The 24,045-nt window shown below is 51.6% G+C and overlaps 1 protein-coding gene across 3 annotated transcripts in view; it reads left to right on the top strand.

Annotated features, from left to right (window-relative positions):
- GANC (glucosidase alpha, neutral C) overlaps positions 1–24,045 on the top strand; it is a 594,745-nt gene that overhangs the window by 6,797 nt on the left and 563,903 nt on the right. For all 3 annotated transcript variants that reach the window (XM_075331191.1, XM_075331189.1, XM_075331190.1), the window contains exon 2: positions 9,495–9,612. In XM_075331191.1, coding sequence (XP_075187306.1) covers positions 9,557–9,612 — 56 coding nt within the window. In that variant the 5' untranslated portion in view covers positions 9,495–9,556. The remainder of the gene's footprint in view (positions 1–9,494; positions 9,613–24,045) is intronic.

Genomic DNA, 24,045 nt, shown 5'->3' with positions numbered 1-24,045 from the left:
GCTATAAAAGCAGGCACGCCAGGACCCTGTGGCCATCTTGTTGCTAGTTCCTGGAAAGCACGACTGCCGAGATGTCCGCTCCAATCAATAACAGCGAGACCCACGCGCCCGGCACAGCGACGTGGTTGAGGGACCGGACCGTCTCGCTGAGTAATCGTCTGCAGGCCCATATGCAACTCCTCCTGGAGGAGTGGGAGACCGACATGGCGGACGTGGTGGCTGCTATGTGGAGACGCGAGGTAGAAAAGGATTTGGAGGAGCGGGTAAGCGACCCACGCCCCTGTATTCCTGAGGGATCGGCCATTGGAGCTGAGGGGCCCGGCCGGCTTCCGCTCACCCTGCCTCTCTCCCCGCTACCCGTGATAGCTGCTGCCGCCCCGCCATTAGGCCCGCTACCTGTCCACCCGGTAGCGATACCCTGCCAAGCCGCCTCGGCGGGCGAGCCGGCTGCAGACGTCCAGGACGTCCCTGAAGTGCACCAGGGGGAACAGCTAGGACCGCGGCCCCTTAACAGCATGGTGCCAGGAGTCCCGGCAGTGATTGTGCCAGACCCCGAGCCCGGGACCGTGGCCTGGATGAAAGCCCGGGTGATTCAATTCCACCAGCGTCAGCAGGATCAGATCTTCAGGATGATGGAGCAGTGGACCAACGAGGTGGAGATGCTGATTGCAACTGCCCCGATGTACGGAGGGGGAACAGATGTAGCAGAACCGACTGGTGACCCACGTCCCTATGTCCTACCAGGACCGGCCTCTGCGGCTGAGGGGCCCGGCCTAGTCTCGACCTATGCATCATCCTTGCCGTTACTTCTGGGGCGCCTCAGTGTAAACTCGCCTGACCTTCTGCCCCATGCTGCTGCAGAGGGCTCTGATGTGCTGGATGCTGGAGGCCAGGAGGCTGCGGCTGCTGGCGGTAACCCGCCTGGCGCAGGAACAAGAGATGATGACTCCGGTCCCAGCCCCGGGTCTGCTGCTGAGTTTGAAGAGGCGAGTGAGCCTTCCCGCTATGTGGGAGACCCCGTGGATTTCCATACCCCGCGTACCGGTGGAAATGGGTACCGGGTACCCCTGTCACAGCAGGCATGTCAGTGCATGTTTGATATGCTCGTGCCAGAGGATGGGTCCGCCTCAGCAGAAGAATCTGAATAAGGCAGCGGAGCACCGTTGCACAGTCCCCGTTGGGACCACCACTGAGTTTTGTTTGCAAGTTTGAAAAAGATGATGATAAGATGATAACCGAACAGTCACCTGATTCATCGTGATTTGGAAAACCGGCCGTTGCCGGCACCGTTGTCTCCGTGGGGACCGTTCAAAAAGTTGCATAAGGGACTCCTTATGGACAAGCCCGTGAACTTGCAGGGCAACCATAGACGTTAATGGCTTGTAAATAAGTTGTGTTACCGTTACCGTTTCTGCAATTGCCGCCTCCGGAGAGGCAGGTTGGAGGGAGGGCCCACAGCAGAGCAGGCTGGGGCCCAGCCACCACAGGAACCGGTGGCTACCCTCTGGAGGGGAAGGACAGATCTCGCTTGGGTAACTTGTGCTGGACTGGGGTCAAGGGGTGCTGCCTGGGCTTTAGGGGCAGCATCAGGGCCAGGTTGCTTGGGTGGGAGAGAGCGGAAACCGTAACCGTACACTGTTTGCAACGTTAGAATTGAACCTCCCGCTGTGGGATGATGCCATAAGTTGTAAATATGTTACCGTTTTTCATATTGTCACAGAAAACAAAAAGGAAAATAAAACCGGTGTTGGACGGGCAGCCCGAGGACGGTCTGCGTTTTGCTAAGGGGGAATGTGACGCCCTGGGCAAGCCAGGGGTCACAGGTCACAACACCACACGCACCCCACATTCCCTGCAGGTACACACAAGGTCAAAACTAAAATCCTTGTTGCCTTCCTCCAGGGGCTGGTGTCCACACCAGGGGGTGGGCCAGGCGGTTGGCTCCGCCCACCAAGGAGTTCACAGCCCTGGAGGCGGGAGAACTAGGCAGAACAGAGTTAAGCTAGGGAAGTGAAGGAGTAAAGATAGAGTTTGGAGGAGGAGGTGGAAGGAGTTGAAGTGGAGAGTTAGAAGTGGGAGTTAAAAGTGAGAGGAAGTGGTAGAGGAGCTAAAGTAAGAGCAACAGAGAAAGTGACAGAAAGAAGCCTGAAGTTGGTCCGGGTGTGTGCCCCGGACTGAGACAGCAAGGTTGGCAGACGGCGGTGACTGTCTGCAGGCGAGACTGATTGGAGGTTGCCGAAAGGACCGTGGACGGGTGAAGGGGACGACTGTCTCCCAACAACCAAGTCCCGTTTGAAGGCAACAGTCCAACCGTTAAGGGGAGACACCGCCACCGCCAAGGCACCAGTTTCCCAGGGCCAGCGCCTGCGGGCAAGAGTGGAGTTCCTCCGGCTCATATCCAAGCTGGGGAGCGGGTTACCGGTGGGAACCCATCGCTACCAAACAACAACACATAGGTGCAGGGAAGAGACCGTCACCGTCAACTGCAGGGGAAGTCAGCACCGTAACCGTCCGAAGGACCCGTCCAACCAGCCGTTTGTTTACCGAGAACTGTGTCGTGTTTACTGGCTGAGTGAGTACCTCCGTGCCGTGCGGCACAGCGCTGCCCCTGCACCCCTGCACCTCCATATCCCCAAATCCCAATCCCCTTTCACTCACGGGCGAGGAGCGCCGCTCGAGTCCCCGGGATCCGGCCCATCGCTCGAGCCACCGAGCCGCGGCAGGCCGCAGCAGCCGCGGCAGCCGGACCCGAGCAGTGGGAGAGCGCGGCGTCCCCTCCTCCGCCCGCGACATATGCATGATCCAACCGAGCCTGTACATAAGTTCACACATATGCATGATCCAACCGAGCCTGTACATAAGTTCACACATATGCATGATTCAACCGAGCCTGTACATAAGTTCACGCCTATGCATGATCCAACCGAGCCTGCACATAAGTTCACACATATGCATGATCCAACCGAGCCTGTACATAAGTTCACACATATGGATGATCCAAAGGAGCCTGCACATAAGTTCACACATATGCATGATCCAACCGAGCCTGTACATAAGTTCACGCCTATGCATGATCCAACCGAGCCTGCACATAAGTTCACACATATGCATGATCCAACCGAGCCTGCACATAAGTTCACACATATGCATGATCCAACCGAGCCTGTACATAAGTTCACACATATGGATGATCCAAAGGAGCCTGCACATAAGTTCACACATATGCATGATCCAACCGAGCCTGTACAAAAGTTCACGCCTATGCATGATCCAACCGAGCCTGTACATAAGTTCACGCATATGCATGATCCAACCGAGCCTGTACATAAGTTCACACATATGGATGATCCAATCGAGTCTGCACATAAGTTCACGCATATGCATGATCCAACCGAGTCTGCACATAAGTTCACGCTTTTGGATGATCCAACTGAGTCTGCACATAAGTTCATGCATATGCATGATCCAACCGAGCCTGTACATAAGTTCACGCCTATGCATGATCCAACCGAGCCTGTACATAAGTTCACACAAATGGATGATCCAACCGAGCCTGCACATAAGTTCACACATATGCATGATCCAACCGAGCCTGCACATAAGTTCACACATATGCATGATCCAACCGAGCCTGCACATAAGTTCACACATATGCATGATCCAACCGAGCCTGTACATAAGTTCACACATATGCATGATCCAACCGAGCCTGCACATAAGTTCACACAAATGGATGATCCAACCGAGCCTGCACATAAGTTCACACATATGCATGATTCAACCGAGCCTGTACATAAGTTCACGCCTATGCATGATCCAACCGAGCCTGCACATAAGTTCACACATATGCATGATCCAACCGAGCCTGCACATAAGTTCACACATATGGATGATCCAAAGGAGCCTGCACATAAGTTCACACATATGCATGATCCAACCGAGCCTGTACATAAGTTCACACATATGCATGATCCAACCGAGCCTGCACATAAGTTCACACATATGCATGATCCAACCGAGCCTGCACATAAGTTCACACATATGCATGATCCAACCGAGCCTGTACATAAGTTCACACATATGGATGATCCAAAGGAGCCTGCACATAAGTTCACACATATGCATGATCCAACCGAGCCTGTACATAAGTTCACGCCTATGCATGATCCAACCGAGCCTGTACATAAGTTCACGCATATGCATGATCCAACCGAGCCTGTACATAAGTTCACGCATATGCATGATCCAACCGAGCCTGCACATAAGTTCACGCTTTTGGATGATCCAACTGAGTCTGCACATAAGTTCATGCATATGCATGATCCAACCGAGCCTGTACATAAGTTCACACATATGCATGATCCAACCGAGTCTGCACATAAGTTCACGCTTTTGGATGATACAACTGAGCCTGCACATAACTTCACACATATGCATGATCCATTCGAGCCTGTACATAGGTTCACAAATATGGATGATCCCACCTACTTTCATTGCATGTGCTTTATTATTCAGTAAAAATGATCTAATGACGTAATTCTCTAGATCAGTACAACTCTCATGATAGCAAACTTGTCCAGTTTTTTTTGTTATTTCAGTGGTAAAAGAAAAATCTAAAATTTGTAAAGAAAAAAAAAAGTGTGTGTGTCCCCCCCATTTTTGACACCAGTAACGTTTTTTATTTATTTTCCTGTCCATAAATCGGATTGTGGACTTGTCTGTTCCTGTGCTTACCTGATGTTTATAATGACACCATTTTGGGGTTCATGACGTTTTGAATACTTTTTATTGCATATTCTGGTGGAAGACTAGCAATCAAAAATCTCAATTCTGGTATTTTATTTTTTTTCCTGAAATTTAATATACAATTTCAACATTTTAGATTATTAATAAATTGGACTTTTTTAACTTGACAATACCAAATGCGTTTATTTTTTAAATTATTTTAATGTATTTTTTTTACTGGGGGAGATGGTGGTGATTTGTATTTTTTATTTTTCAATTTTTTTTTAATTGAGCACTTCCACTAAAGCGGGCTTTACACACTGTGATATCGGTCCCGATATCGCTAGTGTGGGTACCCGCCCCCATCTGTTGCGCGACACGGGCAAATCGCTGCCCGTGCCGCACAACATCGCCCAGACCCGTCACACATACTTACCTGCCCGGCGACGTCGCTGTGACCGGCGAACCGCCTCCTTTCTAAGGGGGCGGGTCGTGCGGCGTCACAGCGACATCACTGAGTGGCCGCCCAATAGAAGCGGAGGGGCGGAGATGAGCGGGACGTAACATCCCGCCCACCTCCTTCCTTCCGCATTGTGGCCGGGAGGCAGGTAAGAAGAGCTTCCTCGTTCCTGCGGTGTCACACGGAGCGATGTGTGCTGCCGCAGGAACGAGGAACAACCTCGTAACTGCTGCAGCAACGATATTTGAGAATGGACTCCCATGTCACCGATGAGCGATTTTGCACGTTTTTGCAACGATGCAAAATCGCTCATCGGTGTCACACGCAACAACATCGCTAATGCGGCCGGATGTGCGTCACAAATTCCGTGACCCCAACGAGATCGCTTTAGCGATGTTGTAGCGTGTAAAGCGCCCTTAAGTGTTTTATTCATTAAACGTGTATATATGCTGAACAAAAATATAAACACAATACTTTTGTTTTTGTTCCCATTTTTCATGAGCTGAACTCATAAATCTAAGACTTTTTTCTTTCAAATATTGTTCACAAATTTGCCTAAAGGGCGCTTTACATGCTGTGATATCGGTACCGATATCACTAGTGTGCGTACCCGCCCCCATTGTTTGTGCGTCACGGGCAAATCACTGCCCGTGGCGCACAACATTGCTCGGACCCGTCACACTACTTACTTGCCTAGCAACGTCGCTGTGACCGATGAACCGCCTCCTTTCTAAGGGGGAGGTGCGTTCGGCGTCACAGCAACGTCACTAAGTGGCCACCCAATAGAAGCGGAGGGGCGGAGATGAGCGGGACGTAACATCCCGTTCACCTTCTTCCTTCCTCATTGCCGGCAGCTGCAGGTAAGGTGAGGTTCCTCGTTCCTGCGGTATCACACACAGCGATGTGTGCTGCCGCAGGAATGACGAACAACATCGTACCTGCAGCAACAACGATTTTTGGGAATAAGGGAGCATGTCAAAGATAAACAATTTTGCACAATTTTGAGACCATATTCGATCGCACGTAGGTGTCACACGCAACGACATCGCTAAAGCTGCCGTATGTGCGTCACTGATTCCGTGACCCCAACGACATCGCTTTAGCGATGTCGCTGCGTGTAAAGCAGCCTTAAATCTCTGTTAGTGAGCGCTTCTTCTTTTCCGAGATGATCCATGTACTTCAAAAGTGTGGCATATCAATATACTGATTAGACAGCATGATTATTGCACAGGTGTGCCTTAGGCTGGCCAGCATGTTCATTGCACAGGTATGCCTTAGGCTGGCCAGCATAATTATTGCACAGGTGTGCCTTAGGCTGGCTAGTATGATTATTGCACAGGTGTGCCTTAGGATGGCCACAGTAAAAGACCACTGCACTCTGCACTCTACTCTCTGCACACTTCAATATGCACTCTGCACACTGCACTCTGTACTCTGCACGACCCAGAAGTGGCTTTTACTATGTAAACTCCAGACACCAGAGAGAGCAGCAGTACTTATGTTAATAAATTCACACTACAGTACATGCACATAGAGACACAATTAATTAATAAAAAAGTTACTGGGAGTGCTTCTTTAAACATTGTTTTTGTTTTTACTTTATTTTTAGTCCGTAAGGGGACTTTAACTCTGTTTAATCACATACTATATACTGCAATACTAATACCTGGGTGTGCAGCAGCTACATTCCACGAGAGGAGTTAACTCCTGTCATACTAGACACCTCTCTCCACGCCATTCATTTCTATACAGCAGTTAGCTGTTTATGACTCTTGCCTTCCCTCCTAGCTGCTGACAAGCCGCTGTTTAAATCTTTCAAAATCACCACTTTTATAGCAGGTCTTCCAAGGATGGATCTCACTGTCCATAGTTGTGTGCTTGCTCAATTGCCCTGTTATTTCTATGTGTAAATACAGTGATAGCTGTACACACCTGCATAAAGCACCAAGAGCTGAATGTGTTACAGCAGAAGTTGTGCTGAGCTTTATAGTTTTACTAACACTACAACTCTGCTATTCCTCCGAGCTCTCACTCAAGGAGAAGAGCTAGCCATGCTAGACACCAGGGAGGGAACAAACTGGAAACTTTGAGAATAACCCTTTAATATACATAAATACAAACCCATCGAAGCCATATACAAAGACATAGAAAGCCATCCACAACCTGTCTCCTCCCTACATCTGTGACCTAGTCTTCCGATACTTACCTGCACGCAACCTCAGATCCTCACAAGATCTCCTTCTCTGCTCCCCTCTCATCTCCTCTTCCCACAATCGCATCCAAGATATCTCCCGTTTAGCCCCCATTATCTGGAACTCGCTACCCAACATACCAGACTCTCAGCTACCATGGAAACCTTCAAAAGTAACCTGAAGAACCAGCTCTTATGACAAGCTTACAACCTACAATAACCCTAAGGGCGGCTTTGCACACTACGACATCGCAGGTGCGATGTCGGTGGGGTCAAATTGAAAGTGACGCACATCCGGCATCGCATGCGACATCGTAGTGTGTAAAGCCTAGATGACACGATTAACGAGCGCAAAAGCGTCGTAATCATATCATCGGTGCAGCGTCGGCGTAAACCATAATTACGCTGACGCGACGGTCCGATGTTGTTCCTTACTCCTGCGGCAGCGCACATCGCTGTGTGTGAAGTCGCAGGAGCGAGGAACATCTCCTACCGGCGTCAACGCGGCTTCCGTAGGATATGCGGAAGGAAGGAGGTGGGCGGGATGTTTACATCCCGCTCATCTCCGCCCCTCCGCTCCTATTGGCCACCTGCCGTGTGACGTCGCAGTGACGCCGCACGACCCGCCCTCTTAATAAGGGGGACGCAGGACAGGGGAGTCCATGTGAAGCTGCTGTAGCGATAATGTTCGCTACGCCAGCTATCACAAGGATATCGCTGCTGCGACGGGGGCGGGGACTATCGCGTGCGACATCGCAGCATCGGCTTGCGATGTCGCAACGTGCAAAGCCCGCCTCAGTCCAGTACACCACTGCGCAACCAGCACTGTCTTCACCTATTGTACCCTCACCCATTCCCTCTAGACTAAAGAGACAACACTGCAGAAGAAAAAGAGCGCAATAGGGTCTTAACCAGTAAACCACTTAAGTATATATGTCAGAATCACTCACCTATAGCAGCTGTGAAAGTCACAACCCCTATTTTAGCTGACTATAAAGTGGTAAGCTGCAGCTCCCTGAGGTTAATGCATGGAGGTGTATATGAAGAAGGTTTTTTTCGCCGCGTTCACACCACACTGCTCGATTGTATTAAATTTATGTCTTTTTGTTCCATTGTAGGCAAAGGTTAACGTGTTTTGAGGGACGCAGCCCCCTTCATCAGGACAGCAAGCAAATAGAACATAAATATAGTCATATATTTATATAACCGAGCAGTGTGGTGTGAGCGTGGCGAAAAAACCCTTTCTCCTATACACCTCTATTCCCTGTAGATTGTGAGCCCTCGTGGGCAGGGTCCTCTCTCCTCAGGGGCAGGGTCCTCTCTCCTCCTTGGGTGCAGGGTCTTCTCTCCTCGCGGGCATGGTCCTCCCTCCTCCTCGGGGGCAGGGTCCTCTCTCCTCGGGGGCAAGGTCTTCTCTGCTCGCGGGCAGGGTCCTCTCTCCTCCTTGGGTTCAGGGTCCTCTCTCCTCGGGGGCAGAGTCCTCCCTCCTCCTCGTGGGCAGTGTCCTCCCTCCTCCTTGGGGGCAGGGTCCTCTCTCCTCGCAGGCAGGGTGCTCTCTCCTCCTCGGGGGCAGAGTCTTCTCTCCTCCTCGAGGGCAGGGTCCTCTCTCCTCCTTGGGTTCAGGGTCCTCTCTCCTCAGGGGCAGGGTCCTCCCTCCTCCTCGAGGGCAGGGTCCTCTCTCCTCCTTGGGTTCAGGGTCCTCCTCTCCTCGGGGGCAGGGTCCTCCCTCTTCCTCGTGGGCAGGGTCCTCCCTCCTCCTCGTGGGCAGGGTCCTCCCTCCTCGTGGGCAGGGTCCTCTCTCCTCCTCGCGGGCAGGGTCCTCTCTCCTCCTCGGGGGCAGGGTCCTCTCTCCTCCTTGGGCTCAGGGTCCTCTCTCCTCAGGGGCAGGGTCCTCCCTCCTCTTTGTGGGCAGGATCCTTTCTCCTCGGGAGCAGGGTCCTCTCTCCTCGCGGGCAGGGTCCTCTTTTTTCCTGTACCAATCTGTGCTTTGTATTGTCCATGATTGTTGTACTAGTTTTTATGTACACCCTTTTCACTTGTAAAGCGCCATGGAATAAATTGTGCTATAATAATAATAATAATATACATTTCAATTGTAATGTTGATCTTGCCCACTAGGTTTCTGCGTTGTAATAATAAAAAGAAAAGCTTAAACACCTGGAAAGTGAGAGTGTAGAAATATGTCTTCCGAACTGGAGAGCCCCAAGACTCTGGTATCAGAGGACCCTCTAAAGGGGTAAGTCACATGGTATACCATATTATGTATATCTAAGCCTACGTCATTACTCAGAATACAAAGTGTTCAGAAGCTTTTCAGAGCGGTTTCCTTATCTGTAATATTGTTTAATGTTTACAAAGCATTAAGTATGAAAAATGATAATCATACAAAAAGAATTCAAGATGTGATTATGCTGAATAAACATGTGGATACGTGGATTTCTATGTAAAGATATAAAAATGCAGTTCTGTAGCCCCAATTCATCATTTGTATTTCATTTTATTTTTTGGCTTTTGGTTTTTGTTGCTGTTTTTTTACATCAAATTTTTCAAAATGGCACAGGCGGTTATTAAATTTAGTGCAAAATAAAAAATCATGTTCATTTTTTATAAAACCTTATTTGTGAAAAAAGTCGCACATTTTCAAAATGTCACAAATTTTTTTTTTGATGTACAGTGGCATGAAAACGTTTTGACATCCCTTGTCAAAATTACTGTTAGGCTGTGTGCACACGATGCGTTTTTTACCGCGGAAACGCTGCGTTTTGAACCGCAGCGTTTCAGTGGCAAATTGCATGCGTTCAGCTTTCCCAGCAAAGTGTATGAGAAAGCTTAAAAATCAGTGCACATGCTGCGTTTCTTTCCGCAGCGTTTTGGATGCCAAAAATCGGTGCGGAAAGAAAAGCAGCATGTCACTTCTTTTGTGCGTTGTGGCTGCGTTCTCTCCCCCATTGAAATCAATGATGTGGGGTCAGAACGCAGCTACACCGCATGGACCTGCTTTTTTGTTGCGGTCCGCGGCCTTTGTCGGCACGCCAGAACGCAGGCATTTACCTGGAAGTGAGGTCAAGAGGCTTCCTGTTGACCTCACTTCCTGGCAAACCCCCGGTGTCGCCAAAGTGCCCGCCCCGACCCCCGACCCCCCTCCCGAAAATCCAACATGGCCGCGCGCACAGTAGCGCACCGGCCGCCCTGCTCCTATGATTTCTGTCGCATGTGCAATAACACATGCGACAGAAAACTGTTCCCCAGGCCCTGCCCGGTCACCCCCAATTCCCCCCGGTGTCATACATACCTGTCCGGTCGCAGCGCTGATCCCCCGCGGCCCCCTCCTCCTTCAGTGCACGCTGGCCGGTCACATGAGCAGAGCAGCTGACAGCCAGCACTGTGTTCAGTGTGAGCTGTGCTGGCTGCTCGGCAGTCTGCAGCTGTGACCCGGGGAGAGTGGGTGCAGATTTTTGGCACCCACTCTCCTCAAATGGAGGGTCTGCCCTCCTAGAAAATGGGGGATACGTTTCCTGAACGTGCCCCCATATTCTAGAAGGTCCAGAGGCGACGTGGGACATCCATATGGATTTCTGCGGACCCATTTTTTTTTATTAAATTGGAGAACAAGGGAATGATTTGGGGAGTGTTTTTTCTAATAAAACATTTTTTGTTGTCTTTTTTTGCTTTTGTTTACTGTCAATTAGTTATGTCGGGTGTCTGATAGACGCCGTGACATCACTAATTGCTGGGCTTGATGCCAGGTGACATTACACATCTGGTATCAACCCCATTTATTACCCCGTTAGCCAACGCACCAGGGCGCGGGATGAGTTGGGGCGAAGCGCCAGGATTGGCGCATCTAATGGATGCGCCACTTCTGGGGCGGCTGCGGCCTGCTATTTTTAGGCTGGGAAGAGTCCAATAACCATGGCTCTTCCCACCCTGAGAATACCAGACCCCAGCTGTCAGCTTCACCTTGGCTGGTGATCTAATTTGGGGGGACCCCACATTATTTTTTTTTTTATTCTTTATTTATAAATAAAAAAAAAAACATGGGGAGCCCTCCAAATTGATCACCAGCCAAGATGAAGCTGCCAGCTGTGGTTTGCAGGCTACAGCTGTCTGCTTTACCCTGACTGGCTATCAAAAATAGGGGGGACCCCACGCCATTTTTTTCATTTTTTTTTTTTTTTTTTTTTTTTTTTTTTATTGGATAAATACTAAGCTAGGCACCCTTTAGTGCCACATGAAAGGTACTAAAGGTGCCAGCTTAGAATATGCAGGCGGGGGTAGGACGTTCTATATATTTGACATCCCTTCATCCATTGACGCTTTTTAGGCTGTGTGTCCACAATCAGGGTTTGCAGCGTTATGGGCGCTGAGTGTTTTCCCTGCATCCATAACGCTGCGTTGTGCAGTAGAAGCACAGTGGAAGGATTTTTGGAGATCCCATGCCCACTGTGCTTCTTTTCTCCGCAGCATAAACTGACCGGTAGCGTGGCTTCCCGAGCCTCAGCATGTCAATTTATGCTGCGGAGACGAGAGTGTTCTCTGCAGGTAGCATAGAGCTCCACAGCAGCCTGAACCCAAATCGTGGGCATGGGCAGCTGCAGGAGGCTGACACTGTACTAGACGCTGTGTCGCTGGATCATGGCCACATAGCCTTAGGCCCCTTTCACACGTCAGTGATTCTGGGACGTTTGTGCTTTTTTTTAAACGTACCAGGATCACTGACATACGCAGACCCATTATAATGAATGGGTCTGCTCACACGTCAGTGATTTTTCACTGCACGTGTCTCCGTGCGGCGTACCCGCGTGTGCGTGATTGCCGCACGGAGACATGTCCATTTTTTTCTGGCATCACTGATGTCCCACGGACCACGCAGTGGTGTGATCCGTGAAACACGTGCCAGAAAAAAACGTGCTTTTAAAATAAAAAACATTTTAACTCACCCGGCGTCCAGCGATGTCCTCTGCAGCCCGTGCAGCCTGCTGCTTCTGTGCCGGCTGATTACTGTCGCGCATATTCATGATGCACGACACAGCCGACCCGGAAGCAGCTGCTGCGGGGGTCAGCGCCGGCCGGATGCTGCACCGCGGGAGCGATCAGCACCATGGAGAGCGGGAGCGGGTGCAGGTGAGTTAATCTCTAAGTGCAATCACGAGCCACGGAGAACGGAGCCCGGATTGCACTTAGACAACCCACGTGTGCCGTGATTCACGGCACACGGAGGGACATGTGCGTGTTTTACACGCCAGTGAAAAACGTCAGTGTTTTTCACTGACGTGTGAAGCGGGCCTAAAAGTGAGAATATTGTTGCTACAGCAACATTTTGGGTGAAGTAGCTGTGGATTCAAAATGCTTAATATACTCCTGAATAAAATCCTTGATGGGTGCAGATTCCAAAATGGGGTCACTTGTGGGGGTTTTCTGACGTATAGGTACCTAAGGGGCTTGGTGCGCGAAGTTTATTTCAACTTTTCCAAAATTCAAATGGTGCTCCTTCCATTCCAAGCCCTCCCATTTATCCAAACAGAATGTGGAGAAGGAAATGACATCACAGGTTTTTTTTTCCAAAGGTCTGTGTTCAACCAACTTTATTATCACTGACAAGTCTTAAAAAACGCACCTAAAAAAACGCATGAAAAACGCATGAAAAACGCATGAAAAACGCATGAAAAACGCATGCGTTTTCGATGCGTTGTTTCTCAAAAAGCATTGTTTACAATTCTCCCCTCTGCCAGAGGGTGCGTTTTTTTCCGCGCGGAAAAAAAAGCAACGTGTGCACATACCCTTATTGTGAATAGTTAAGCAAGTTGAAGATGAACTGATCTCTATAAGGCACACAGTTAAAGATGACACATTTGCTTTGTATTTTAGGCAAAAAAAAAAAAATTTCTTTCAAATTTTAATAATTTCAAGAAGGAAAATGCTCTGATGCAAAAATGTGGGCATCCTTGGAGATTTGTGTGGTCAGATAACTTTGACCAAGGTTTCAGACATGAATGAGTCTGTTAGGGTTATGGCTTCTTCACTATCTTGTTAGGAAAGGCAGGGTGATGTAAATTTCTCAGTGTCAGGATCCAGGACCGGTATTCTCTGCTCCATAGTTTCCTAGACCCGGCCTGGTCATGTCAGGGGTTAACCCTTATCAGCCTCGTTCCGGTTTCAGGAGACACTATATCTGGTCGCTGCACTTGCATTCCCGTGCTGATTATAGTTTTGCTCTGCAGCTTTTGACTTGCTCTGGTGAGATTTCCTGGTTGATCTGACTCTTTGTTACTGTGCCCTGACCTGTACTCTCCCCCGTTCGTCCATCTGTCCCAGTCCCTGACTTCCCTGTTTACCCATCCTGGTTCATCCTCCTTCCCGTGTTTGTGTCTCTTCACCCTCCTGTCTTGTCTTCTTTTCCCTGTGCCCTTTGTGTTTCCCTCTGCATACCTGATCTCCCGGCATCTGACTTCGGTTCTGTTTTCTCACCTGATTTTAATCCTCCCTTTGCACTGGCTAGACCCTGACTGCTCGACTACTCTATTGCCCCCTGGTGGATCGCCGGTGAACTGCCTGCTGAAGCTACTCTGCTTTACTGCAGCCTCCTTTCTGTTACAGTGTTACTTTAGCTCTCCTTCACTACTCTGCTTCCACCTAGTGGGGAATATGCTGCACTACATCTTACCAGCCCTTTGTACAACATGACATTCAGCTTTATAAAAACCTAGCCTGCTCTAACTGTCATGGGATTGCGGGGGATAACAGAGGACTGGGCCTTCTAAACCAGTCCTCAGGATAGGGAGCCTTAGCTGTCCTTGAACCCAGAGATATGTCTGATGGTGATGATGTCTGGGCCGCTTTCCTACCCCTTCATCTGATCAGTCCTGATCTAGTGCCCCCTCCCTTCCTAAAGGATGGGGCGGGACAGGAGCGTGTAAACACCAACAGTGATAGAAGAACAGGGGAACCAAAACTCCTATCACACAGTTTGCTCACAAAGAGGAATCAGACAAGGGATAAGGAGGAAAACTAAAGCAGGCAGGAGATAACCAGATGACAGGAGGAATTCCACACGCATTAAATCACCAGACTGGAAAACCACAACACACAAAACGGTGTAGCAGAAATAGTCGACATTAGAAGACAAATTCCTCCATCTTAAAAAGGTGAGGAGTACCTGTGATAAGTCTTCTACAACATGTGATCAAAAAGGTAACCAGCAGGCTAGCAGAAATTAACACCTGCTGGTACGATAACTAATGAAGACACAGATGGTTGCCGCTCGAGCCTGTCAATGCAACTCAGAAGCACCAGAGAAAGTATATTGAGGAGTTTCAGAGTCTGTGATCTGAACAGCGTCTGATGCTGCCATGACACTTGGTGAGTCTAAAGCAAAACGCCGTGTGACACTAATCTTGTGTTATTTAACATCAGCCATGGGTTCTTCTAAGCAGCTGCCTAGCACTCTGAAAATGGTCAAGGCCCACACAGCAGAAGTCTATAAGAAGATAGCAAAGCATTTTCAAGTTGTCCTTTCTTCAGTTTCAAATGTAATTAAGAAATGTCAGTTAACAGGAAGAGTGGAGATAAAGATAAGGTGTAGAACAATAAGCAATATTTCTGTGATATCTGCTCATATGATTGCTAAAGAGGCAAATCAGAACTCCCTCTCGCCTGACTGCAAAAGACCTTCATGAAGATTTGGCAGGCTCTGGAGTTGTGGTACATTGTTCTGCTGTTCAAAGAGACCTGCATAAATATGGCCTTCATGGAAGAATCATCAGAACAAAACCTCTCCTGCGTCCTCACCTTAAAGTTCAGTGTCAGAAGTCTGCAATACAACATCTAAATAATTATTAGAGACTCCACAATGCCATACAAAGTAAGCGGGGGGCCCTATTGTAATCAGACGGCCACCCACCACACAAGCTCATAATCATATTGCGAACATGAGAAGAGAATAAAAGCTTTTAAAGTGCAAAAAGATATAAAGTTTATTTTGACAAAGGTGACAGTTCATTTTAAGTTAAAAAATAGATAAAAATAGAGACCACTATTGTAGCAAATTACTCCATAACGTTCCCCTATTCATAGGTGTAAATTATGGTTATATTTGAATCATACATAAAATCTTAATGATGATACAAATAAATAAATATTATGCACCAATGACATCCAAACAAGAGATCAAGTCAGTGACATAAGGGTAATGCCACGAATACATATTGTGTATTGCCCATTGGTGATAAAAGGGGAATCCCAAGAAGGATGGAGAAAAGTCAAAGGGGTCAGATTATTTCTGTTGCAGCACCTCCTCCCTGAAGAAGAAAGAAAATCTATTGAAACGTACGTTGGGCTAGATTGAGAACTTGTTTGAGACCGACCACTGTTACCATCCTTCGCGGTAAAACTTGCAACAGAAATACTCTGACCTTTCTCCATCCTTCTTGGGATTACCCTTATATTATCCCCAATGGGCAATATATAATATGTATTTGTGGAATTACCCTTATGTCACTGACTTGATCTCTTGTTTGGACGTCATTTGTACATAATATTTATTTATATGTATCATCATTAAGATTTTATGTATGATTCAAATATAACCATAATTTACACTTATGAATATAGCACTATTAATTCCACAGCTCAGACTAAAGCACAGGATAAATATGGACTGGTCCAAAATGTTTTGTACTACAAATTGCCTCCATTAACTCAGCCCTCAAAAAAACAAGTCCCCATTCAGGTCAGTCATCTGTTAACAGAAATATAGGGGGCTTCCACATTACTGGTAGCACAAAGGCTGTGGAAAAGTGCTATGGCTCCCACTAAAAAGAAATACAGCAAAGTCTGCACTCCCAAATCTAAATTTCCCCCTCTCTTTTGAGCACCACAATGTGCCTAAACCCCCCCCCCCCCCCAAGGACATGAAAACATATGGGGTTTACTTTGCCGGCTGGAGCTTGAGTACTATCAGGAGAAGCAGGGGCCTCATCAGCTGAACGCATATGATTATGCTGAACTGACACGGCCCCTTCCTTCAACTGTTAGGGGCCTGCAGTCAGGAAGAGTCGCCTCTGCAAAAGCTGAGTCTGGCTGCGCAGAGGAAGATTCGGTGTCATAGCTAGCCAGAAAGGAGGCTCTGCCCCACAGCTCCGTCTCCAGTAGAGCAGAGGCCTCTGCTGTATACAGCCGGTCACACCATCTAACCAAACTGGTCATGCCCACTAACCTGGAAGGAGCCCATACATTCTAGGTTCAACCATGGCGGAGCTGCTCTCCCCCTCCCATGGCTGAGCTGCTCTCCCCCTCCCATGGCTTAGCTGCTCTCCCCCTCCCATGGCTGAGCTGCTCTCCCCCTCCCATGGCTGAGCTGCTCTCCCCCTCCCATGGCTGAGCTGCTCTCCCCCTCCCATGGCAGAGCTGCTCTCCCCCTCCCATGGCTTAGCTGCTCTCCCCCTCCCATGGCTGAGCTGCTCTCCCCCTCCCATGGCTGAGCTGCTCTCCCCATCCCATGGCGGAGCTGCTCTCCCCCTCCCATGGCTGAGCTGCTCTCCCCCTCCCATGGTTGAGCTGCTCTCCCCCTCCCATGGCGGAGCTGCTCTCCCCCTCCCATGGCGGAGCTGCTCTCCCCCTCCCATGGCGGAGCTGCTCTCCCCCTCCCATGGCGGAGCTGCTCTCCCCCTCCCATGGCTGAGCTGCTCTCTCCCTCCCATGGCTGAGCTGCTCTCCCCCTCCCATGGCGGAGCTGCTCTCCCCCTCCCATGGCGGAGCTGCTCTCCCCCTTCCATGGTGGAGCTGCTCTCCCCCTCCCATGGCGGAGCTGCTCTCCCCCTCCCATGGCGGAGCTGCTCTCCCCCTCCCATGGCGGAGCTGCTCTCCCCCTCCCATGGCTTAGCTGCTCTCCCCATCCCATGGCGGAGCTGCTCTCCCCCTCCCATTGCGGAGCTGCTCTCTCCCTCCCATGGCTGAGCTGCTCTCCCCCTCCCATGGCTGAGCTGCTCTCCCCCTCCCATGGCGGAGCTGCTCTCCCCCTCCCATGGCTGAGCTGCTCTCTCCCTCCCATGGTTGAGCTGCTCTCCCCCTCCCATGGCGGAGCTGCTCTCCCTCTCCCATGGTGGAGCTGCTCTCCCCCTCCCATGGCGGAGCTGCTCTCCCCCTCCCATGGCTGAGCTGGTCTCCCCCTCCCATGGCTGAGCTGCTCTCTCCCTCCCATGGTGGAGCTGCTCTCCCCCCTCCCATGGCGGAGCTGCTCTCCCCCTCCCATGGCGGAGCTGCTTTCCCCCTCCCATGGCGGAGCTGCTCTCCTCCTCCCATGGCGGAGCTGCTCTCCTCCTTCCATGGCGGAGCTACTCTCCCCTCCTGCACTGAAATTACTGCAGGAGAAATCAGCAGTCGGGCCCCAAGAGGAGGGGAAGCTGCAGAGAGGGTAAGGTCTATCGCTCTATCCATCCGTCTCTCTATCCGTCTGTCTGTCTAATATGTTTGTATATATGTCATGACTATGTATTTCTGCGAATATGTGTGGGTAATGCACATGTATTTGTCGCAGGCGGAAGAGGGGACGCCGCGCTCTCCTACTGCTCAGGTCCGGCTGCCGCTGCGGCTGCTGCGGCCTGCTGCTGCTGCTCGGTGGCTCGAGCGATGGGCCGGATCCCGGGGACTCGAGCGGCGCTCCTCGCCCGTGAGTGAAAGGGGATTGGTTTTTGGGATAGTTTATTGTCCGTGACGCCACCCACGGTTGTGGTGATTTGTTGACACCACCGCTGCTCTATATGGGGATCCCGGGAGTGATGGTATGGAGCAGCTAGATGTTAGTCCTCCCCTCCGTGGGTAGGGGGTTGGTTGTCCCGGGGCCCAGTGATGAGGTGGGTGATGCAGGGCTTGGTGGGTCGCAGGGACGCGGGGGCAGCGCTGTGCCTTGCGGCACTGTGGTACTCACTCAGCCTGAGACGATGACACAGTTCTCGGTAAAACACACGGCTGGAAAGACGGTTCCCACGGACGGCTGCACTTGCTTTTCCCCAGTAGTTGACGGTGACGGTCCCTTTTCCTGCACCTAAGATGATGATAGTTGCGATGGGTTCCCACCGGTAACCCGCTCCCCAGCTTGGATATGTGCCGGAGGAGCCCTACTTTGCCCGCAGGCGCTGGCCCTGAGAAACTGGTGCCCTGGCGGTGGCGGTGTCTCTCTGTAACGGTTGGACTGTTGCCTTCAATCGGGACTTGCTTGTTGGGAGACCCAGAGGTCCCCTTCACTAACGGATTTGGCAAATTCACGGCGACTCCTAGCCTTGCCGGGATCCGAAAGGCCCCTGCCACTGGTGCTGACTGCTCTTCGTATACCGCTCCGGTACCGCCGGGCCACCACCCGTCCGCGGTCCTTCCAGCAACCTCCAAGCAGTCACCCCTGCAGACAGTCACCGCCGTCTGCTGACCTTGCTGTCTCAGTCCGGGTCACACACCCGGACCAGCTTCAGGCTTTCTTAACTGTCACTTTTTACTCCTTCTCTCAAGCTCCTCTACCACTTCCTTCTACTTCACTCCCCTGCCTTGAACTGCCTGGTTCTCCCGCCTCCAGGGCTGTGAACTCCTCGGTGGGCGGAGCCAACCGCGTGGCCCACCCCCTGGTGTGGACATCAGCCCCTGGAGGAAGACAACAAGGATTTTAGGTTAGCCTTGGTGTTCCTAACTGGGGTGTAGGGTGTGGTGGTGTTATGACCTGTGACCCCTGGCTGGCCCAGGGCGTCACATTCCCCCTTAGCAAAATGCAGACCGTCCGCGGGCTGCCCGTCCAACACCGGTTTTATTTTCTGAAAAATATATAAAAGGTAAACATAATACAACTTATGGCATCATCCCACATCGGGAGGTTCGGTACTTAAACGTTGCTAAACATTAAAACGGTTGCGGCTGCCGCTCTCTCCCACCCAAGTAACCTGGCCCTGATGCTGCCCCTAAAACCCAGGCAGCACCCCTTGACCCCAGTCCAGCACAAGTTACCCGAGCGGGATCTGTCCTTCCCCTCCAGAGGGTAGCCACCGATTCCTGTGGTGGCTGGGCCCCAGCCTGCTCCACTGCGGGCCCCCCCTCCAACCTGCCTCTCCGGAGGCGGTTACGGTCAGCTGCACAACATATTTTTATTTACAACCCACTTAACGTTTGTGGTTGCCCTGCGAGTTCTCGGGCCTGTTCATAGGAGTTCCTATGCAAACAACTTTTCAAGCGGTCCCCACGGGGACAACGGTGCCGGCAACGGCCGGTTTCCAATCACGGTAGACAATCAGGTAAATCTTCGGTTATCATTCTCATTTTTGCAAAACTTTTCAAACACACTTTAAACACACATGTTTTCTTCCCCCTCCCCCCCCCTTTTAAAGAACGGTTTCCCTGTACCGAAGTGGGGGACGGGTGTCTACCTAGGTTGGGACGGGTGGACCTCCGGGGTCCGGTGTCAGTGGGGCTAGGCAGTGGGGCAGAGGGAACAATCGGTTCCTCCTCCCTGCTATCGTGGGGGGCAGGCGGAGGCATAGGGGAGCTGGGCATAGGTTCATCCCTGGGCACTGGCACTGGTTCTGGCTCACGGTTGATCGCTTCCACCACTTCTTCATCCACAGGTTGTGGGAACAGTATCACTGGAAGAATCACCGCGCCGTTCTGTGTAGGCCAGTCTGCTGGGAAGTCACCCATCACAGTGTAGATCACCTCTTTTGCCTTCTCTGCTGGTGGAGGAACTGGTACTTCAGCCGCCACCCTCAATGCTTGGTGGGCACCTTTTCAGATGGTCCCGGGAAACCGTGGCCAAAGTGCCCCCTTGGTCACGACTGATCTGGTAGGCCTTTCCATCTTCCCATCCTGTGGGTTGTATGACGTATGGGATTTGTTCCCATTGATCATCCAGCTTGTGGGTCTTCCTCTTCCGCTTTAACACCACATCTCCAGGCTGGAAAGGACCTGCGGACGCCGTCTGGTTGAAGCGCCGCTCCTGTTGTTCCCGACTCCGACTTAAATTCTTCTCCACATACTCCTGAATCTGTCGGTACTGCACCCTCCGCCGGGTGTCCCATTCAGCCGTCGAGGGGAGTGTCTCTGGGGCTTCCAGTCCCATTTTCAAGTCCACCGGCAGTCGGCTGGGACGAGCCCTCATCAGATATGCTGGGGTACACTTCGTTGAGCTCGATGGGATATTGTTGTACATGTCGACCAAGTCAGGCAGCTTCTCCGGCCACAGGTTCCGCTCCTCCAACGGCAACGTTTTGAGGAGGCCAAGGACCAAATGGTTCATCTTCTCACACATACCGTTGGTCTGAGCATGGTAAGGTGTGGTCCGGATCTTCTTGCAGCCATACAGCTGACAGAACTCATGGAACACCTCCGCCTCAAAGGCTGGACCTTGGTCAGTAAGCACCTTCTCAGGGTATCCATGGGGTCGACAGAAGTAAGCTTGAAACGCTCTAGCGGCGGTAAGGCCGGTTAGGTCCTTGACCGGGACAACCACCATGAACCGGGAGTAATGATCTACTATGGTCAGAGCGTAAGTGTACCCACTTCGGCTGGGGGTGAGCTTTACATGGTCCAAGGCGACCAGCTCCAGCGGTTGGTGTGTAATGATCGGGCGTAGGGGAGCCTTCTGGCTGGCTTCATCCTTCCTCCTCAACGTACAAGGACCGCACTCTCGACACCAGGCCTCCACAGACTCCCGCATCCCACTCCAATAGAACCGCTCCCTCAACGGCATCTCCAGCTTCTTCCATCCGAAGTGGCCGGCACCATCATGGTACGCCTGCAGAACAGTGGGTACATCAGCTTGGTGAATAAACAACTGGCGGATCTTCTCATGGGTCTTCGGGTTGATCAGCTCACGGTACAACCTCCCCTGATGTAGACACAGCCGGGTCCGTTCCTTCCACAAGCGTTGGGCTTCAGCTGGGGCGGCAGGGTCCATCCCAGCAGCACCTTGCTCCACCAGGGTCTTGACTAGGCGGACAGCGGGCGCCTGATTTTGAGCTTCCTGCCACTCCTGACTGGGCAGCGGATCCAGGTTGGTTCACCCGTTGTTGGTGGACATGTACCTTCTCAGTTGGTGGCCGGTGGAATGCAGGCAACTCGATCTCTTCGAGGTCATCATCCTCGCACCCTCCTTCTGACGAGTGGGGCATCCGAGAGAGTGCATCAGCATTAATGTTGACACGACCGGCCCTGTATTTGATTGTGAAGTCATAGTTGGCTAGTCTGGCCACCCACCGCTGCTCCAACACGCCCAGCTTGGCCGTGTCCAGGTGAGTCAACGGATTGTTATCCGTGAAAGTGGTGAATTCTGCTGCGGCCAAGTAGTGGCGGAACCACTCGGTGATAGCCCACACCAGTGCCAGGAGCTCGAGCTTGTAGGAGCTGTAGTTCTCAGGGTTCCTTTCAGTCGGCCGGAGTTTTCGGCTAGCATAGGCAATCACCTTCTCCTTTCCCTCCTGGACCTGGGACAGGACTGCCCCCAAACCCACATTGCTGGCGTCTGTGTAGAGGATGAATGGACAGCCGTAGTCAGGGTACGCTAGGACCTCTTCTCCAGTCAAGGCCGCTTTCAGCTGATGGAAGGATTCCTCATGCCTGTCCTCCCACACCAGTGGGGCTCCGATGGGTCTACCACCTTTGGTCTGTCCCACGAGGAGGTCTTGCATGGGAGCAGCCATCTTCGTGTACCCCTTGATGAAGCGCCGGTAGTACCCCACCAGACCCAAAAACTGCCTTACTTCCCTCACGGTGGTTGGTCTTGGCCAGTCCTGGATGGCAGTGATCTTCTCAGGGTCGGGGGCGACACCTTCCGCACTCTCCACATGCCCCAGGTACTGCACTCTGGGTTTCAGCAGGTGGCACTTAGAGGGCTTCAACTTCATCCCGTATTTGGCAAGGGACGCAAACACCTCGGCTAGGTGCTCCAGATGGGCTTCATACGTCTGAGAGTACACGATCACATCATCCAGGTATAACAGGACGGTCTCGAAGTTTAGATGTCCCAGACAGCACTCCATCAGCCGTTGGAAGGTTCCAGGGGCATTGCACAGCCCAAACGGCATACTATTGAATTCGCAGAGCCCCATTGGGGTGGTGAAGGCGGTTTTCTCCCAGTCCTCCGGGGCCACTGCCACTTGCCAGTACCCACTGGTGAGGTCAAGGGTAGAGAAGTAGTTTGCAGTTCTCAGTGCGGCCAAAGACTCTTCAATACGGGGCAGTGGGTAGGGATCTTTATGCGTTATCTGATTAATTTTTCGGTAGTCCACACACATCCGCATGGTGCCATCCTTCTTCTTGACCAGTACCAACGGAGCGGCCCAGGGACTACAGCTATCCCGAATAACCCCTGCCTCCTTCATGTTCCTCAACATATCCTTGGCACACTGGTAATGTGCAGGGGGAATAGGCCTGTACCTCTCTTTGATAGGAGGGTGCTCACCGGTGGGGATGTGGTGTTGGACCCCTTTGATCTGCCCGAAGTCTAGTGGATGTTTGCTGAAAACTTGTTTATACTCCCGCACCACCCTGTATACCCCTGCTTTGTGATGTGTAGGGGTATCATCAGTGCCCACGTGTAGCTGTTGGTGCCACTCATTTACCTCCCCTTGAGGCGGGGGAGTGCTGGTAGTAGGTGGGAAAACTGAGGGAGTGGCCTCGTGGATGGTGTGGAGATCCAGGGTGAGCAGCTTGGCAAGGGTGACATACCGGGGAAGCCTGACCTCTTCCTCCCCACAGTTCAGTACCCTCACGGGCACTCTCCCCTTCTTTAGGTCTACCACCCCTCGGGCGGCCATTACAGTGGGCCAGTGCTCGGAGGGTATGGGCTCCATCATGGCAGGGTAGTCACGCCCCTGAGGCCCTACTGCTGCCCTACACCAAATCATCATCTCACTCCTAGGGGGCACAATCAACGGAGCAACATCCATCACTCTCACTCCACCAATCTCTCCTCCCGTGGAGTTTACATGCTGGCGGTACATCAAGGCTCGGATCTCACGCTGCACAGCTCTCTGTCGGCTCCCCGCCGCCGTGGCAGCCAGCTGTTGCAGTAGGGCCAACACATCACCCATACAGTGCTCCATCACATTGGTTCCTAGCACTATCTTCGGGTTATGATCACTGGGTTCATTCATGATCACAATCATACCCTGGTGTTGCAGTTCAGCTTGCCCCACTGTCATAGCCACCTGTTTATACCCCACTTGGGTCAATGGGAGTCCATTAGCAGCAATTAGTGTTATACTAGTATCTGGGGGTGCCAACTCGTCTATCCCCCAATACCGCTGGTACAATGTGTATGGTATGGTGGTTACCTGTGATCCAGTGTCCAAGAGAGCCATCACCGGTATGCCGTCCACAGCTACGGGGATGATGGGCCGGGCCCCGATATACCGGTCCCGCCAGTCTGGGGGGCCACGGGGTTCTACTCCTGAGGATTGGCCCGGGGCCCCAGGGGTTGCTCGTTTAACGGGCACTGTCGGAAGTAATGCCCCGGCTTACGGCACTTGTAGCAGGTTGGAGGTCTGCTCCGCGGGTTGTTAGCACTTCTCCGCTGCATCCAGGGAACATCCTCAGGGCTGTCGGCAAGCTGTATCTGTGCTGGAGGCTGGGATCTGGTCAAAGGTTGGAGTGCAGCGAGAATCTTGGCGAGGTCTCCGTCCATGCGCCGGACCTGGGC

This window comes from Anomaloglossus baeobatrachus, chromosome 12 (assembly GCF_048569485.1).
Source record: "Anomaloglossus baeobatrachus isolate aAnoBae1 chromosome 12, aAnoBae1.hap1, whole genome shotgun sequence".
Taxonomy (NCBI): domain Eukaryota; kingdom Metazoa; phylum Chordata; class Amphibia; order Anura; family Aromobatidae; genus Anomaloglossus; species Anomaloglossus baeobatrachus.
Note: the sequence above shows the minus strand (reverse complement) of the source record. Positions and strands in the feature narration are given on the sequence as shown.